The 18,924-nt window shown below is 44.2% G+C and overlaps 1 protein-coding gene across 1 annotated transcript in view; it reads left to right on the top strand.

Annotated features, from left to right (window-relative positions):
- The window catches only part of LOC126267978 (serine protease 33-like), a 143,389-nt gene that overhangs the window by 48,236 nt on the left and 76,229 nt on the right, over window positions 1-18,924 (top strand). The window contains exon 3 of the mRNA XM_049973325.1: window positions 12,438-12,643. Coding sequence (XP_049829282.1) covers window positions 12,438-12,643 — 206 coding nt within the window. The remainder of the gene's footprint in view (window positions 1-12,437; window positions 12,644-18,924) is intronic.

Genomic DNA, 18,924 nt, shown 5'->3' with positions numbered 1-18,924 from the left:
TGGGACTTAACTACTGTGGTCATCAGTCCCCTAGAACTTAGAACTACTTAAACCTAACTAACCTAAGGACATCACACACATCCATGCCCGAGGCAGGATTCGAACCTGCGACCGTAGCAGTCGCGCGGTTCCGGACTGCGCGCCTAGAACCGCTAGACCACCGCGGCCGGCAAACTGTGGATGTCTAAGGTATATTTTTCCAGTCTTTATCAGACAAAATTTAGACACCCGACATATGAAGCTGACTGCAGAACGATCATACAGCCGCCAACATAAACTTCACGAAGCACCACGAAGATAAGATACGAGAAATTAGGGCTCATACCGAGGGGTACACACAGTCGATACCGTACAGCGGCTTGCGGAATATGTATGTATATGTAGATTAAGTAATGTGACGTGGCTTCCACCTCGAGGCCTCTTAATTTATCAGGGTTTTGATAGAGGTTTCTTTGCTCAGTTTCGACCACAAGAAATCTTTAATTTTGTTTCGGTCAGTTACTAGCCAACTTCAGACCTCATATTGAAATATGAACTTATAATGCATTAAGAGGAATGTGTATAAACAGTAGTAACATATAAAATACATCTTATATAACAAATAATAAAAGAAGAAATTATATGTTGGTAAGCAATGGTGATATAGTTTCTTCTTTTATTATTTATTATATAAGACGTATTTTATGTGTTTCTACTATTGGTACCCATCCCTCTTAACACACTGTATGTTCGTGTTTCAGTATGAGATCTGGAGATGGGGAGTAACAGACCAAAATCGGTAACCAGAAAAATAAAGATTTCTTGCGGTCGAAACTGTTTATGTTCATTTTCAAATACAGAGAAAAACAGCTGTTCTCCATGAGAAATGTTCTCAAAAATGACTTGCTATAGATGATACGCTTTCTCCACAGCCTCTGAGTCTCATCTACTTTCGATTTAATCCCCTTCCTAGACTGGACAGGATGGCCCCTTCCCCCGGCTTCGCCGCATCAGTCCCCTCCCTGCTACGCTCGCTGCCGTTGAGGCCTTCGTCATAGACCTAACAAGGGGACTTACGAAGTACCATCGCCCATAACCATCCGTTACTCATCACGCTCCTCCTGTCTTAAACGACCTGGACCTGATGGGATCCCAGTTCGATTTTACACATAGTACGCGAAGGAGCTTGCCCCATTCTTGCAGCGGGGCACCATAGGTCTCTAGAAGAGACGTGCAGAACTATAGAGCTATATCTCTAACGTCGATCAGTTGTAGAATTTTGGAACACGTATAATGTTCGGTCATAATGACTTTTCTGGAGACTAGAAATCCTCTCTGTAGGAATCAGCATGCATTTCGAAAAATACGACCGTGTGAAACCCAGCTCGCGCTATTCGTCCACGAGACTCAGATGGCTATAGACACGGGTTCACAGGTATATGCCGTGTTTCTTGACTTCCGCAAGGCTTTTTATACAGTTCCCCACAGTCATTTAATGAACAATATAAGAGCATATAAACTATCAGGTCAATTGTGTGATTGGATTGAAGATCGCCTAGATAACAGAACGCAGCATGTCATTCTCAATGGAGAGAAGTTGTTGTGGTTGGCAGGAGAGCCAACCCGTATAACTAAGGAGGCCGAAATGCACGCGTTTTAGCTCACGCAGGCTGGCGTGAGGTCTGGAACATGGCAAGGGAATTAGACTTGAGAAAAACGGACGTAGCTGGTGGAATACTTAACTTTAATCAATTAATGGAGAACGTCGCTCTTTATGATACATGATTCACAATATCAATAGTACGGATACTGGCGCCTTGCTAGGTCGTAGCAAATAACTTAGCTGAAGGCTATGCTAACTATCGTCTCGGCAAATGAGAGAGTAGAAGTCAGTGAACCATCGCTAGCAAAGTCGGCTGTCCAATGGGGCGAGTGCTAGGAAGTCTCTCTAGACCTGTCGTGTGGCGGCGCTCGGTGTGCAAACACTGATAGTGGCGACACGCGGGTCCGACGTATACTAACGGACCGCGGCCGATTTAAAGGCTACCACCTAGCAAGTGTGGTGTCTGGCGGTGACACCACAGAAGTCTTGGAAGTAAGAGTGATTTCAGGTGTGCCGCAGGGGAGTGTTGTAGGACCATTGCTATTCACAATGTATATAAATGACCTTGTGGATAACATCGCAAGTTCACTGAGGCTTTTTGCGGATGATGCTGTAGTATATCGAGAGGTTGTAACTATGGAAAACTGTACAGAAATGCAGGAGGATCTGCAACGAATTGACGCATGGTGCAGAGAATGGCAATTGAATCTCAATGTAGGCAAGTGTAATGTGCTGCGAATACATAGAATGAAAGATCCTTCATCATTTAGCTACAATATAGCAGGTCAGAAACTGGAAGCAGTTAATTCCATAAATTATCTGGTAGTAAGCATTAGGAGTGATTTAAAATGGAATGACCAAATAAAATTAATCGTCGGTAAAGCAGCTGCCAGACTGAGGTTCACAGGAAGAATCCTGAGGAAATGCAGCCTGAAAACAAAGGAAGTAGGTTACAGTACACTTGTTCGCCCACTGCTTGAATACTGCTCACCGGTGTGGGATCCGTACCAGATAGGGTTGATAGGAGAGAGAGAGAGAAGATCCAACGGAGAGCAGAGCGCTTCGTTACAGGATCCTTTAGTAATAGCGAAAGCGTTACGGAGATGATAGATAAACACCAGTGGAAGACTCTGCAAGTGAGACGCTCAGTAGCTTGGTACGGGCTTTTGTTGAAGTTTCGAGAACATACCTTCACCGAGGAGTCAAGCACTGTATTGCTCCCTCCTACGTAAATCTCGCGAAGAGACCGTGAGAATAAAATCATTAGCGCTCACACAGATGCATACCGACAATCTTTCTTTCCGCGAACAATACTCGACTGGAATAGAAGGGAGAACCGACAGAGGTACTCGAGGTACCCTCCGCCACACACCATCTGGTGGCTTGCAGGGTATATGATGTAGATGTAGAAACGGGCTTTGATCCGGCCATGGCCGAGTTCCGCGGATCATTTTTATAAAGATATTTGTTTATTACACACTGCCGCAACAAAATTAGTACTCCTGGAAAGACAACGTCGATTTCGATTCGATGACGGCATATGCTGTCTGGAGGATAGTGGATGCACTGGTAATGTTTTCAGCTTCGTTCGCCAAAAGGTAGCGTACTTACTAGTGCGCCATATGTATCATCCCTTTAATAGGGAATGCTCACAGTGCAAAGGCTCAGTGAGATGCAAACATGTAAAGCGAGAAGGGAGACGGGGGCGCAACCATATCAGACAGACGCACCAGCGGCGAGCGCGCTTCCTGCAGCCAAATGGATTAGTTTCAAAGGAGTCAAATTCTAGCCTCCCGAGAGGCGGGATAGTCATTTCGACGAATTGCCACACAAGTTGGACGTGCTGCCTCTGTTGTGCTGCGATGCAGGTATCAGCGGTCTCAAACCCGTAGACGAAATTCTGGACGTTCACGCAAAACAGACGCCCACCATGATCATTGTATTGTAACGACAGCAGTGGCAGACGGTACAGCTACCACAGCACGGATAAGAGGGCTTGTGAGTACACACATGTCAACGCGAACCGTTGGAACTGTGGAACTATGGACACGCACTCCTCTAGCAAATGGTGCAAATGGCTCTGAGCACTATGCGAGTTAAGTTTTGAGGTCATCAGTCGCCTAGAACTTAGAACTAATTAAACCTAACTAAACTAAGGATATCACACTCATCCATGCCTGAGGAAGGATTCCAACGTGCGACCTTAGCGGTCGCTCGGTTCCAGACTGTAGCGCCTAGAACCGCACGGCCACAAAGGCCGGCACACCTCTAGCCCGCCTGCCACTCACACCACAGCAGCGATGCGCATAGTTCGAGTAGTGCCGCCAGAGGATTATTTGGAAGATGATACGGTTCACCTTGGATTTCAGCAATGAAAGTAGATTCTGCCTGCATGTAAGTGGCGGTCGTTTGCGCGTGCGACGAAGACCTCGCGAGCGCTGTCTCGTAAAGTGCATTTATCCGAGACGTACTGTCTCCACGCTAAGTCTTATGGCCACGAGTGCTATAAGCTAAAACTTCTGTTCACCTTTGGTGTTTCTGGAGTGTACGCTATCCAGCCCGTTTTTTTGCCGTTCTTGCAACAGAAAGGTGATGTGTTCTTCCAACAGGATAATGCTCCAACACACTGACCGATAAACTCAACGAGCTGTGCAAGACGTGCAGCAACTTCCCTAGGCAGCATGATCTGCGGACTTGTCTCCAGTCGAACGCATGTGGTATATGTTGAGACGAAAAGTGACTCGTGCGATTCTTCAACCAACAGCACTTACCTAAGTATGTGAACAGCTCGAGCAGACGTGGAATAACGTATCCCAGGACAGTATTCGCCGCCTGTACGATTGACAGGATGCCAGAGTCAGCGCCTGAGCTGTGGGTCGTGGAATCTACACCACGTACTAATGTGGGTGTTTCAGCATGGGTCGATACCTGGTACCTCAGAACCTCTTCAACTACTGACATGTAACTGTAACCATTTCCTGTACTCCACAGGCACGGGCACAAAAAAAAATTTTTAAGTTAACTGTAAACATCTAAAACGGAGTACTATTTTTTTTCCTGGAAATGCAGTTTAAAAAAGATGTTTCATGAACACAGGCACTTTAATATGACAAGAATCAGACAAGCAGTCGGCCGTGGCCTTAGAGTTTCCATTCTCCCGAATACAAGGTCAGTCTGTAAACAATATTGCAACATCACACTGTTTATCCTTAGTGTATACCACTCTTTCGTTTGTACATTCTTGTGAAGAAGCTATTTATCAATGTAAAAAGCTAGTGCTACACTGTTCAGTTTTCAACATCAACCACTGTACTCATAACAGAAGCTATATAGACACTTTCTGCTGACATCGGAACTATGATGATGATATTTTACATTCCCGATTCTCGCAACTTTCATTTAGAACCTCTCTTCTTTTGCTGTTTCTAAAATACAATGGCAGCTACGGAAGCTGAATCACACAACTCTTTAAAATTCTACACAGTATTTTAAGACCGAAGTGTTAAAGAATAGCTGATACGAGAAAAGCATTTAGCTGAAAAAAGAAATACCCAATAATACAATATACAAAAGAATTTCCTGATTTCTAAAGTAAGTATACAAAAAGATGAATGAAACTTAGTGGGCTACGGAAGCAGAGTGGTGCTGGTAGAGCGCGTTTTCATTAAAACAAACATCACTGCTGTTAACATAAAAGATTTAAAGATAGGCTACCACGTCATATTGTAAATAACTATCGCCAATGAATCCAGCGTTTTAGCCACGGTTACAGAGGCCTTCTGGGTCTGCTGGTGTATTTCGTGTTTTTAATTGTTATTTTATACTCTTCTCCGCATATGGGCGAGGGGTGGGCTGCCGGCAGTACAGCATCCCGCTCTTCACCCTTGAATTCGAATCAAAATTTCTACTAAACATAGTCTCTAAAATCCGCAGGTTGAGATCCGTGGGCACTTGTTCATCTTCGCTAATGTGAAATACTTCTGTTCTACTGAACAATGTTCATAGCTTTTAAGTACCCATGTTAGATCCCATGTTTACTCGACTTTTTTTGCTTTGAATGGTCGTTTCTGTCATATCCCTGAAAATTCCCCATTCCTCCTGGGACTTCCTGTATAGGCCGTTGGATATTATCAGTGGAAATGAAAGTGTGTGTTTGGGTAGTAGTGGGACGACGAGCGGGAAGGCATCAGTAATTTGACGGGGGGGGGGGGGGGGGGGGGGGGAGGGCTGTGGTACCAGGACAGGAAGGGATAGGGACAGATAGAAAGGGAAGAGGCAGGAGGGGGGGACACCCTAATGTGCAGTAGGAAAGGTGGGGAACAGTTATGGTTGGTTGAATGGATAAATATCAGATCAGATTTCATTGTCTGGGAGAGGGATTCGGGCGACGCCAGGTTGGGACAGGATATGGAGTGTGTGTAGGGGTAGAGATGGTGGGATGTCTTTTTAAAGGTACGGCAGCATACCAGGTTTAGTGATGAGAGGGGAAATAATGGGGTTATTGGGGTCTCGTTTAGTCTTGGCGTAGAAATGCGGAGGTAATCAAAGTGGATGAAGAAGTGTTGGCTTTTGGTGAGGCGGTAGATGATCGGCATGGCGGAGGGTAAACAGCCACACAAAGTTAAGTCAGAGTGCTTGACATTCAAGGCTTTGGAAAGACTGATGAAACTTTGTAGGGGCGGACATCCATACATCGTATGCATGGGAGACTATGGGTCAAATTAAGGTTTTGTAGGATCGGAGTGTAGTGGACGGGTACAATCTGCCCATTTTTGGGCTGTTGGTAGTTTTGACCCATTAAGGGTCGATCTTAGTTTCAGACGTAGGTTTGTCCAAAAAATTTTAGTGTAATGGTTAGCTGGATAGGATAGCTGTAACTGACGAGGGAAAAATCATGGAGTTCAAAGCTGAGGATGGTTTGTCTTATATTTCTTGTATGTGTTTTGGAAGGAATGAACTTGAGGAGCCACTGTCTGCACCACGAGGGAAACTAATTGAAGAGGAGTTGGAGAAATCGTTTTGATTTCTGGAGTGTAGGATAGAGGGTGAGGTAAACTGAGTCATTAGTATAGCGTAGGAGGTAGACTAACAGAGGAGGTTAGGGAATGTCGGCAGTGTAGGGGAAATGTAGGAGAGGAGAGAAGATGGAGCCTCGATGCACACCTGCTGCGGAATGGAATTTACGGGAATTGGGTATTGTTAACAGTGACAAGGAATAGGCTATTACATAAGATGGATTCAATAAAACGGACGTAGTTAATGGTACGTGCATCGGTCTGGAGTTTGAAAATCTCCTTGTTGGGGATACATACAACCTTTGAACTTTTGCTGTATTGTGCTGAGATCCTTTATGAAGTATAAAGCATTTCCATGTATGCCTAAGAGATGATAGTATGCGTTATAGACTTTCATAGAGATAGAATAAATATGTTTTTCGTAGTATTTCGCAAAAAGCGTTCTTGTTGCAAAACCGGGTAAATAGTTGACTTAAGTAGTCTAAGGCCATGCAGTTCCTCCTCGAGTATTGGCTTAACAGGTTTCCCTTTCTGCCGTTAAGGACTAACTGCTAGATTTTCAGCTCACGTAGCAGCCAAGTTCGTTTCTTTAGTCGGTGTACTTTTTCCCATAACCTTTTTAAATAGCATCATAATGATTCCCTGCATTCAATCGCTATGTGAAAAGTAATGTCTCATACTCTGTCGAGCAGTTAGTAAAGCCATTGCTGACCAATCTCTTAAAGTTCTTTGGTCGACTGAACACTAGATTTAGCTTGCCTATGTACCTTGTTTTTCAGTTTACTTACTCTTACCTCCACCTCCAGCTAGATCGTAGTATCTGCATCTATACTCTCAGTATCATCGACGTGCAATTCATCAATCTATTTGCGGTTCAGCATCATGTCGAATCTGATTTTAAATCCTTGTAGTAGTAGCTCCTCGCCTCGAGTCAGCTCATCAAGGAAATTCTGTTTTTTGGAGACGCGTTATCCGTTCTTCTGTCCCTAATTATGCAGTACAACTATTTTTTTAAATCTTGTCTTGTGTTACTCTACTTGCAAGCCCTCCGTTTCAACTCTGCTTTGCGGCTGAATACAAGTACTTAATAATTTTTTTTCTTACAGACACACATTTCTCTTGCATTTCACTTTGATTCCTTGAGGTCTTAATTGATGAAAAACTGTTTTGGTACAGTGCCTATCCCAGACAGCTTATGCAACGTTCTCATTCGATTAGACAGTCTCTATTTAAGTTTTCGTATTCATCTCTGTCGTCCACATACAATATATATTCAGTCTACACTTGCCATTTTCGATGCCCTGCTCTTCACATATTGATTTTAGCCCTTTTGAGATGTTTTTATCACTTCTGAAGTTACTTTCTCAACAAGACGTGGAACTACCAGAATGGTTTTTCCTCTCACTGTTTCCCGTTCCTCAAAAGATGAGAGTATATAAAATAAGTGTAGCGGTTTTATTATCGCAGTTGTATTCTGTGCTTTACTGAGTATCCACTTACTTGACATAACTGTTGTTTTTCTACACAAATTTAATTAAGGACCTCACTCTGCGTTGTTTCTTTCTCTTATTTCCATACCAGAGGAATCAGTGTCAGTTCATGTCTTGTTCACTGTGAATAAGCCTTTACTATATACACACCTGGAAATTGAAATAAGAACACCGTGAATTCATTTTCCCAGGAAGGGGAAACTTTATTGACACATTCCTGGGGTCAGATACATCACATAATCACACTGACAGAACCACAGGCACATAGTCAGAGGGAACAGAGCATGCACAATGTCGGCACTAGTACGTGTATATCCACCTTTCGCAGCAATGCAGGCTGCTATTCTCCCATGGAGACGATCGTAGAGATGCTGGATGTAGTCCTGTGGAACGGCTTGCCATGCCATTTCCACCTGGCGCCTCAGTTGGACCAGCGTTCGTGCTGGACGTGCAGACCGCGTGAGACGACGCTTCATATTGTCCCAAACATGCTCTATGGGGGACAGATCCGGAGATCTTGCTGGCCAGGGTAGTTGACTTACACCTTCTAGAGCACGTTGGGTGGCACGGGATACATGCGGACGTGCATTGTCCTGTTGGAACAGCGAGTTCCCTTGCCGGTCTAGGAATGGTACAACGATGGGTTCGATGACGGTTTGGATGTACCGTACACTATTCAATGTCCCCTCGACGATCACCAGAGGTGTACGGCCAGTGTAGGAGATCGCTCCCCACACCATGATGCCGGGTGTTGGCCCTGTGTGCCTCGGTCGTATGCAGTCCTGATTGTGGCGGTCACCTGCACGGCGCCAAACAAGCATGAGACCATCATTGGCACCAAGGCAGAAGCGACTCTCATCGCTGAAGACGACACGTCTCCATTCGTCCCTCCATTCACGCCTGTCGCGACACCACTGGAGGCGGGCTGCACAATGTGGGGGCGTGAGCGGAAGACGGCCTAACGGTGTGCGGGACCGTAGCCCAGCTTCATGGACGCGGTTGCGAATGGTCCTCGCCGATACCCCAGGAGCAACAGTGTCCCTAATTTGCTGGGAAGTGGCGGTGCGGTCCCCTACGGCACTGCGTGGGATCCTACGGTCTTGGCGTGCATCCGTGCGTCGCTGCGGTCCGGTCCCAGGTCGACGGGCACGTGCACCTTCCGCCGACCACTGGCGACAACATCGATGTACTGTGGAGACCTCACGCCCCACGTGTTGAGCAATTCGGCGGTACGTCCACCCGGCATCCCGCATGCCCACTATACGCCCTCGCTCAAAGTCCGTCAACTGCACATACGGTTCACGTCCACGCTGTCGCGGCATGCTACCAGTGTTAAAGACTGCGATGGAGCTCCGTATGCCACGGCAAACTGGCTGACACTGACGGCGGCGGTGCACAAATGCTGCACAGCTAGCGCCATTCGACGGCCAACACCGCGGTTCCTGGTGTGTCCGCTGTGACGTGCGTGTGATCATTGCTTGTACAGCCCTCTCGCAGTGTCCGGAGCAAGTATGGTGGGTCTGACACACCGGTGTCAATGTTTTCTTTTTTCCATTTCCAGGAGTATATTTTAGAAAACTCAGTCTGTAATCCACTCTGTTTTATTATTTCGATTCTGTTCCCCTTCGTTTTACTTAATCCCAAGATCAGAATCTTTTCGGTCTCCCAAACCGATAAATTGATCAGTTTCATAATATTTACTCGTTTTCTCTTTATTCTCTGATTGAAATCTTTATGTCAGGCTGACGTATTTTCCACTGACTGCTGCATAGTCCCCGAAGCAATCATTTTAACAATAGCCACCTTGTTTCTTTATTATTGCTCTATACTTTAGGATATAATTTTCATTGAGATATTGTAGTAGAAGAATTGCACATTTTCAAGATAAAGTATGTTTTTTATGTTCTGGTACGTACTTATTAAAATAAGTTATGGATAAACATGATACAACAGATATAGTGGAGCATTCTGTAGTAAGAGACATGGTGAAGCTTAGAGCATTCACAGAAACAAATCAAAATTTCAAGGACTAATTATTTTTTAAGGTAGAAATGTACAAAATACATAGTGAAATACTAAATAGAGAGATTTTACAACGTGAACAAGGACACGAGAAAATGTATGTGAGTCCAGTATTAAATTTAGAGCTTTTTTTCAGCTACAAAAGTTAGTTACTATGCTGGGACAATGTTTATTACAGAAAATCAGCTCAAACCGAATGAAATGTTACTTAACAGTCCACTCAGCGCTCTTCATTAACATGAAAACTGTTATAACTGTAATCATTCTGAAGATTTCATGAGCACACTACGGTAAGCATTACACCCCTCTCCTCCTCTTTGGCATAATTCAGGTCTAAGTTGCGGTAAACAAGGCACTGCCATCTGCTTCCACGCGAATCGATGGGTCATCCACCAATGGTGTCTCATCTACAGCTGAAGTAAATTCTACGTCCATTTAGAATCACTGGAACTAAAACATGTTCCGTGAGATATGTTTCCCCGACTGTCAAGTGGTTCAAATAGCTCTAAGCACTGTGTGGCTTAACGCCTGAGGTCATCAGTGCCCTAGTCTTAGAACTACTTAAACCTAACTGACCTAAGACCATCACGCACATCCATGTCCGAGGCAGGATACGAACCCGTGACCGTAGCAGCAATGCGGCTCCGGACTGAAGCGCCTAGAATCGCTCGGCCACAGCGGCCGGCCCCAGGCTGTCCTCATTTCGGCCTGCCGCTAGTTAGTTCTGCAAACTAAGCTAATTGCTTGGCGTTCGTGGAGTTATCGGGCTGCCTTATCACCCGCCGCGTCTCTTGTCAAAAGTCACTTACTGTCGCGTAGAGGACAAACGTTCACTGCAGTTTCTATTTAGGTCGATGGAAATTACAAATACCTCAGTCGACGTCCTCCTAATTCACCGTGATTTTTTTTTTTATGTATGCTGTAAACCAGGATTACTTTGGTCCATTTTTTGTCTGTGCTTCTTGTAATGGCAAGAAAGGAGAAGATGGTGTCGGAGATAAAATCTCAAATACGCCGGTAGTATTGTAAAAGAATTGTACTGCCAATTAAAAAAGATACAAAACAAAATACATCACTTATGTTGCTGTGGCGCCATAGAAAAGTGGAGCATTGTTACCCACATTCGGGGCTACTTTGACCTACGCAGTCATTTCTTCACGAAACAGTGATAATGTTATGTTGGGACAAAGTAAACGAATATTTTTAGTGTAGACATTGAAGAGCATGAGGAACAAATAAAATACTCAATTTTGAATGCAAGGACAGGAAATATAAACTTTATTCAGGAAGTGACACGGTAAATATAGAAATGTAGTATATTTCATCAACTGACTAATTTTCAAATTACATATTACATTATAGTAACAACATGCGAAATAGAATATATGATACTTAAGAATATTATATAGTACGTATATGAGCCTCATTAAACAAATTACTGGAGCTCCAGTACTTGAAAATATCCGTGTTTTGTTAGTCGTGTTGGACTGATAATTCTTATTAAATCGTGGCAAGGATAAAGTAGTTTCCTCTTTCTTCTGCAGTTCTTCAGTTGACTTTGGCTCCCTCATCAATCACCACAGTCGCAATTCCAGAATATTCTTCTTTGTTATATAAAACTATATCCTATTACCAAGTTACTAATTTATCTTTCAATATTTTGTCATTCTGGACATCAACTTACACATCAGAGAAACTTTCAGAATCATCATTGTCACCACTACATCTTCTTATTAGGGTTACTTTCACCCGGGCTAAAGTAGTACAATATTTTGCAAAAATGTTCACCATTATACACATGTGTTAAATGTATTGCCTAAACTGAAGTTCACACAATTGTTAGTTTCCCTCCCTTGCCTAATACTGACACATGGCAAGACTACACCCACTGTATTTTTAGCTTAACTGATGTAAAACATACAGGGAGAAGTTATTGGGATGTAATAGCTGTCAAAATATTCATGATCAACGTTGAGTCCAGTGCTGTCAACACGATATTATTTCATGGATCTCACAGCCTTCTGTCCATTATTCACACATTGTAAATGCATGCTGCCTTGTTTACGCAATGCTGCTTATGTAATTTTAGCGAGAAAAAAATTTAAACCCTTTTCCTGTTAGTGGGCTAAAGTTACCTGCAGAGGGTCAAAGTAACTCCAGCTTACGGCATTCTCATGACGTCACGTTTGGCTATTTACATAACTCAAAGCGACTTGATAAGGAAATATGTGATTATATCCTCATTTTCCAACAAAAGTTACTCAAATACATCAGGTGTTGTTTGTAGATCCATTAACTCAGTGTTTGGGCTAAAATCTCTCGTTGCAGACTGGAAGGTGTTCCCAACGACAAGAAGTATAAGGTCGCGCTGGGGATGTCGAACCAGTGCGTCAACCAGAACACGAGGAGGATCTACGACGTGGCCCGCGCGGACGTTCACGAGCGCTACTCTTCGGCAGGGAACGACTACGACATCGCCCTGCTCACACTCAAGGAGCCCGCGCATTTCATGCCGCTCTGTCCTCCGTGGGAAGGTTAGTACCCGTCGCTGTTGCCAATAAGTCTGTTAGCATACACCTGATCCAAAGTATCCCGACAGCCCTAAGTAATTGACCTATGGAACTGATCACTAGGTGCCGTGAGAGGCAGACCAGCCCGAAAAGAAGAACGAGCAAGGTGGCGCAGTGGCAAGCACACTGGACTCGCATTCGGTTCAAATCCTCGTCCGACCAACCTCATTTAGGTTTTCCGTGATTCTCCTAAATTATTCCAGGCAACCTGCGAGTGGTTCCTTTGAAAAGTGCGTGGCTGATTTCCTACCCCATAGTTTCCTAATCCGAGCTTGTGCTCCTTCTCTAACACCGCGCTGTCGACGGGACGTTAAACCCCAATCCTTCTTCCGCCAGTATAAACGATAGCAGGAAGTATTCTGTTGGCAGGAAAGAAGCAGTAACAGCAGAATGCGACTGTCATGTGGTCTCAGTGATTTCGAACGTGAACTAGTAATTGGATGTCACCCGAGTAACAAAACCATCAGACACGGTTCAACCCAAGTCGGATATTGATGATGGGAGTGTGAAGTGGAAACGCGAAGGAACGACCACAGCTAAACCACGGTCAGGCAGACATCATGTAGTGACGTACTCAAAAATGAGAACTGGATCACGCTGTACCCTGTGGCAATCGGATGGAAGGATTTGGGTTTACCTGCCATTATCTCTAGTACCAACAGTGAAGAACAGGGGAGGATATGTTAAGGTGCGGCGGTGTTGGACGGCTCTAGCCACAATGCTCCAAACGCTCTGAATTGAGGAGGGATCCAGGGACCTTGCTGCCCAAGGTAGGGTTTGGCAAGCACGAAAACGACCAGCACAAAGTCTCGCAGACATGTAAGCGCACTGTGCTGTAAAGGTGTCGCGCATGACAACCAATAGGGTCTGGTCTGTTATGAAATAGAATGGCACCCCAGACTATCACTCTTCATTGTCGGCCAGTATGGTATCCCACCGTTGCCAGGAGTGCGTCGAGACACGTTTTCGCTGGTCGTCAGGGTTCAGTTTTAAGCGGAACTCGTAACCCAAGAGAACTGTACTCCAGTCAATAAGATTCCAGGCCGAAGACGTGTCTGGAGACGCTCTATTCAGCTTAGAGAGCTTTTACTGATTTTCATCGTGCTTCCCAAAACTTACCTTGACCAGCAAGGTGGCCAAATCTCTCACCCACTGAGCGCGTCTAGAGAATTTTGGCCAGTGCCCTCCAACCATTTCGAGATTTTTACTATCTACCGCGCCAGTTGGACAGAATTTTGCACAAAGTCCCTCAGAAAGACACCCAGTAACTCTAACAATCAATGCCAAACCGAATAACTGCTGCATAAGGCCAGAGGTAGACCTGGTCAATCAGTGAAGCACTTTTTTTGAATAAATCATCTAATTGTTCGGAAACTGTAATTACTTGTTTTTCTGTTCATGTACGAGGAGCGACAATAAAGTAATGAGACTGATGTGAAAAATATATTGCTTACTGTATTAGTCAAGTTTAGTGTTGTCTCCTTCAAAGTAGTTCCCTTCTGATTGCACACACTTTTTCCAGCTCCTCTGCCATTGATGGTAACATTTCTGGAACTCATCTTCTGTAATATCCACCAAGACCCTCGTCACAGCTTTTTGGACATCTCGTGTTGTTGGAAATGGTATGCCTTGACCAGCGTTTTGACTCTTTGAAATAAAAAAAAGTCGCATGGAGCGATATTTGGTGAATAAGGTGGCTGTGGTAGTACTGAAATTTGTTTTAAGATTAAAAATTGCTGTACTGACGGAGCAGCATCGGATGGCGTATTATCGTGATGCAAAATCCAATTATCAGCAATGTTGGCATGGACATGAACAACTCTTTTACGAAGTCCTTCTAAAATTTCCTTTTAGTAATATTGGTTAACTGTTTGGCCAGGAGGCACCCACTCTTTATGAACAATTCCCTCGGAATCAAAGAGGTTGATAGTCGTCCACCGAGGTATTCATCTTCAACATTCGTTCTGCCTTCACTAAACATTTTATGCCAATGTAAAACTTGAGCTCCTGACGTAACCTCATCTCCAAAAGCCTTCTGAAGCTTACCATAAGTTGTCGCCGCGTTTTCACCCAACTTAACGCAAAAAGAAATGCCATACCGTTGCACAATATTATGCAGTTCCATTTCCATGACGAGAGACACAAATATGTGTTCACTTATTATAACACAACTCACGACTAAGCAGTTGCATCGATGTGCCGCTTGGACTAGAAGCAGCTTACAGACCAACGTCAAAGATATTGTGCCTACGCAAGCCTGCAGGGTTGCCACATCTTGCAAAGAAAATCAGGCTCATTACTTTATTGTCTCACCTCGTACACCACATTTACCGATTTCCTTCCCATTTCGGTAATTCCTTCATGGTGCATTTTTGTCTTAGAGTGTATTAATAAAGTGAAGATGTTGGTATAGAATATTAATTTAAAGCCCTGTCGATAACGAGGAAATCAGAGATGGAACGCAAGCGGGGGTAGAAGGAAATCAAATTTGCCCCTTGCGAAGGAACCACTAGGAAAAAAGATGGGGTTTAACGTCCGTCGACATCGAGTTCATTAGGCACGGAGCACAAACTCGGATTGTCAAGGATGGAGAAGAAACTCGGCCATAGCCTTTCAAAGGAACCATCCCGGCATCTGCGTGGAGCGATTTAGCGAAATTAAAGAAAACTAAAATCAGGATGGTCCGACGCGCATTTCAACCTACGTCTTCCCAAGTGCGAGTCGAGTATGCTAAACACTTTGCCACCTAGCTAGGTGGAACCATTACGGTAATTGATATAAATGGTGTAGGGAACCATGGATAACATAAAAGAGGATGGAATTCGAACGGCCGTCGTTCCGGATACGAATCCCGAGTGTCTCTCCACAGCACTACATTAGTGTGTCATTCGACACTTTTGTAAATGGTCTTGAGAATTTCATCTTCTTAATCCCAGTAGAGAAGTATATTTAAAACACTTCATTTTGGTGGTGGCTAAGTCAAGATAAGGAACGATTCTGAAACCCAGCTGAGCAACTTTTGTCATCGTGACATCTGCTTTGTCGCCAATAGTGTTGTACTCTAGAAAGACAGTTTCTTACTTTCGGTTATATCCCAATGAACTATTGCTTCAGATGCAGCAATAACGTATCATCACTAAGCCCGATTATGCATTTGCTTTTCGCCAAGGTTACTAAATCAGTCTTAAACTACAAGGAGCAGATGAAAAACTTGTACTCAACACAGACCGATGGCTGGACTACATCGACAGCATATGCGATGAAGAGGAACTATCACGAAGTGTGAAAATGGAAGAAGAGAAACCTGATGTAGAGGGAATATATACTCAGGTGACAAGTCATGGGATAGCGATATGCACATACGCAGATGGTGGTAGTATCGCGTACACAAGTTATAAGAGGTCAGTGCATTGGCGGAGCTATCATTTGCACTGAGGTGATTCGTGTGAAAAGACTTCCGACGTGATTGTGACCGCATGACGGGAATTAACAGTCTTTGAATGAGGAATGGTAGTTATAGCTAGGCGCATGGGAAATTCTGTTTCGAAAATCGTTAGGGAATTCAACATTCTGAGATCCACAATGTCAAAAGTGTGCCAATGATACCAAATTTCAGGCATCATCTGTTCACCACAAGCAACGCAGTAGCCGACAGCCTTCACTAAACGATGGAGAGCAGCGGCGTCTGCGTGGTTTGTCGGTGGTAACTGACAAGAAACAATGCGCCAAATAACGGCATAAGTCAATGTGGGATGAACGACGAACTTATCCGTTTGGACAGTGCGCCGAAATTTGGCGTTACTGGGCTGCGGCAGCAAATGACCGATGCGAGGGCCTTTTGTAACAGCACGACATAGCCTGCAGCGCCTCTCATGGGCTGGTAACCATATCGGTTGGACTATAGACGATTGGAAAATCGTGGCCAGGTGAGATGAGTTCCGATTTCAGTTGGTAAGAGTGTGGCGCAGACCCCGCGAAACCATGGATCCACGTTGTCAATAAGGCACTGTCCAAGCTGGTGGTAGCTCCATAATGGTGTGGGTTGTGTTTACGTGGAATGGACTCTATCCTTTGGTCCAACTGAAACAATCATTGACTGGAAATGGTTATGCTCGGCTACCTGGAAACAACTTGCGACCATGTTCCGAAACAACGATGGAGTTTTTATAAAAGATAATGTGCCATGTTACTGGGCAACAACTATTCGCGATTGTTTGAAGAACATTCTGGACAGTTAGAGCGAATGATTTTGCCATGCAGATCGTCCAACATGAATCCCATCGAACATTTATGCGATATAATCGAGAGGTCAGATCGTGCACAAAGTCCTGCAATGGCAGTGCTTTCGGAGTTATGGACGGCTATAGAGACAGCATGGCTCAATATTTCTACAGGGGACTTCCAACGACTTGTTGAGCCCATACCACCGCGAGCTGCTGCAATACGCCAGTAAAAAGCAGACCAGACACGATATTGGGATGTATCCATCACTTTTGTCACCTCAGTGTTGGCATTCAACTAATGCTGTCTGAATTTGACACGGTACTCAGTGGCTTACGCTCAAACAAGTCGACAGGAATACATGACATACCGTTGGTGTTGTTGAAACGCGTAGATGATTTAGGAAGTAGAGGGCTACTCGAGTGGGATCAAAATCTATGAAAAAGGCGGTTTACCATCGGATAGCCAGAAAAATCACAATTTTACCAAAGAAGAAATGGGTCGATATTTACGAAAAAAGTGGTTCAAATGGCTCTGAGCACTATGGGACTTAACATCTGTGGTCATCAGTCCCCTAGAACATAGAACTACTTAAACCTAACTAACCTAAGGACATCACACACATCTATGCCCGAGGCAGGATTCGAACCTGCGACCGTAGCGGTCACGCGGTTCCAAACTGAAGCGCCTAGAACCGCACTGCCACACCGGCCGGCGATAGTTACGAAACTGTGGGGTGATAAATCTGACAAGTCATGCTTTTTAACTGCTTATCGGAATAAAATAGTAGAAAGAAAAACTGTCAATATGCTGGACAAAAGTTACTTGAAACAGTTCTACCATTGCAATGATAAGGTAAGGCAGACTGAAAAAGTATCAGTTGACCTAGAGAAAACCTTAGACAATATAATATGGAATAAGATCTCCACGACGCTTAGATGACACTAAATTACAGACAATAATAACCTACGACGTCCACAAAACCCTAAGATTAGTGATGGAAAAAGTAAGGAAGACAAGTTTATATTAAGTGAGCTGTAAGGCACAGCTGCTGCTAATCGGCACCACTCTTCAATTTGTACATCGATGAAACAATAAACCAAACAAAAGAACATTTGGGAGCAGAAATAGAAGTTCAAGTGGAACACATGTCAGCGTTGAGGTTCGCAGGGGACATGACCTTCCGGTCGGATGTAAGATGTAAGGAAACTTTGCTGCACGGAAGATGACAGAATAAACAGAGCATGGGCGACGGTGATGGAGAGTAGTAGATAAGAGAATAAAGAATTGTTTAAGGTCAGAAAAGTAAGGAGAAGTGCAAGAATATCCTGTCTGTTGCAGAGCAATTCTATTTCTGGGTACACTAATAAATTTTCGTAGCTAGTACTCAACACAAATGAAGAACCAAGTCCAACTAAGACCGCAATATAGTACGCAAAAAGTGCCAGTGTTGCAAAAGCAGGGCAGCGCCTGTAGCTCACTGCTACACAACGAGTCATAGCAAGGGGCACAAACAGTGCAGAATGACGGCACCCGAATTCTACAACACGGAGCAGTAACACACAATATCCAGTCTCAGCCACTCCGAAGCATGCCAGTACTATTGCCAAATGAAGAGGCATGAGAAACCGCTCATACTTGAGACACCACGGTGAGGAAAGCGTCACTGACACCTCTGTTTAAATGAGAGCAAGTGGCTGCGTAACCTGCTACAATGACGCGAGATCTACAGGGTGTTTCAAAAATGCCCGGTATATTTGAAACAGCAATAAAAACTAGACGAGGAGCGATAGAAATACACCGTTTGTTGCAATATGCTTGGGACAACAGTACATTTTCAGGCGGACAAACTTTCGAAATTACAGTAGTTACAATTTTCAACAACAGATGGCGCTGCAAGTGATGTGAAAGATATAGAAGACAACGCAGTCTGTGGGTGCGCCATTCTGTACGTCGTCTTTCTGCTGTAAGCGTGTGCTGTTCACAACGTGCAAGTGTGCTGTGGACAACATGGTTTATTCCTT

This window comes from Schistocerca gregaria, chromosome 4 (genome assembly GCF_023897955.1).
Source record: "Schistocerca gregaria isolate iqSchGreg1 chromosome 4, iqSchGreg1.2, whole genome shotgun sequence".
Lineage (NCBI taxonomy): Eukaryota > Metazoa > Arthropoda > Insecta > Orthoptera > Acrididae > Schistocerca > Schistocerca gregaria.
Note: the sequence above shows the minus strand (reverse complement) of the source record. Positions and strands in the feature narration are given on the sequence as shown.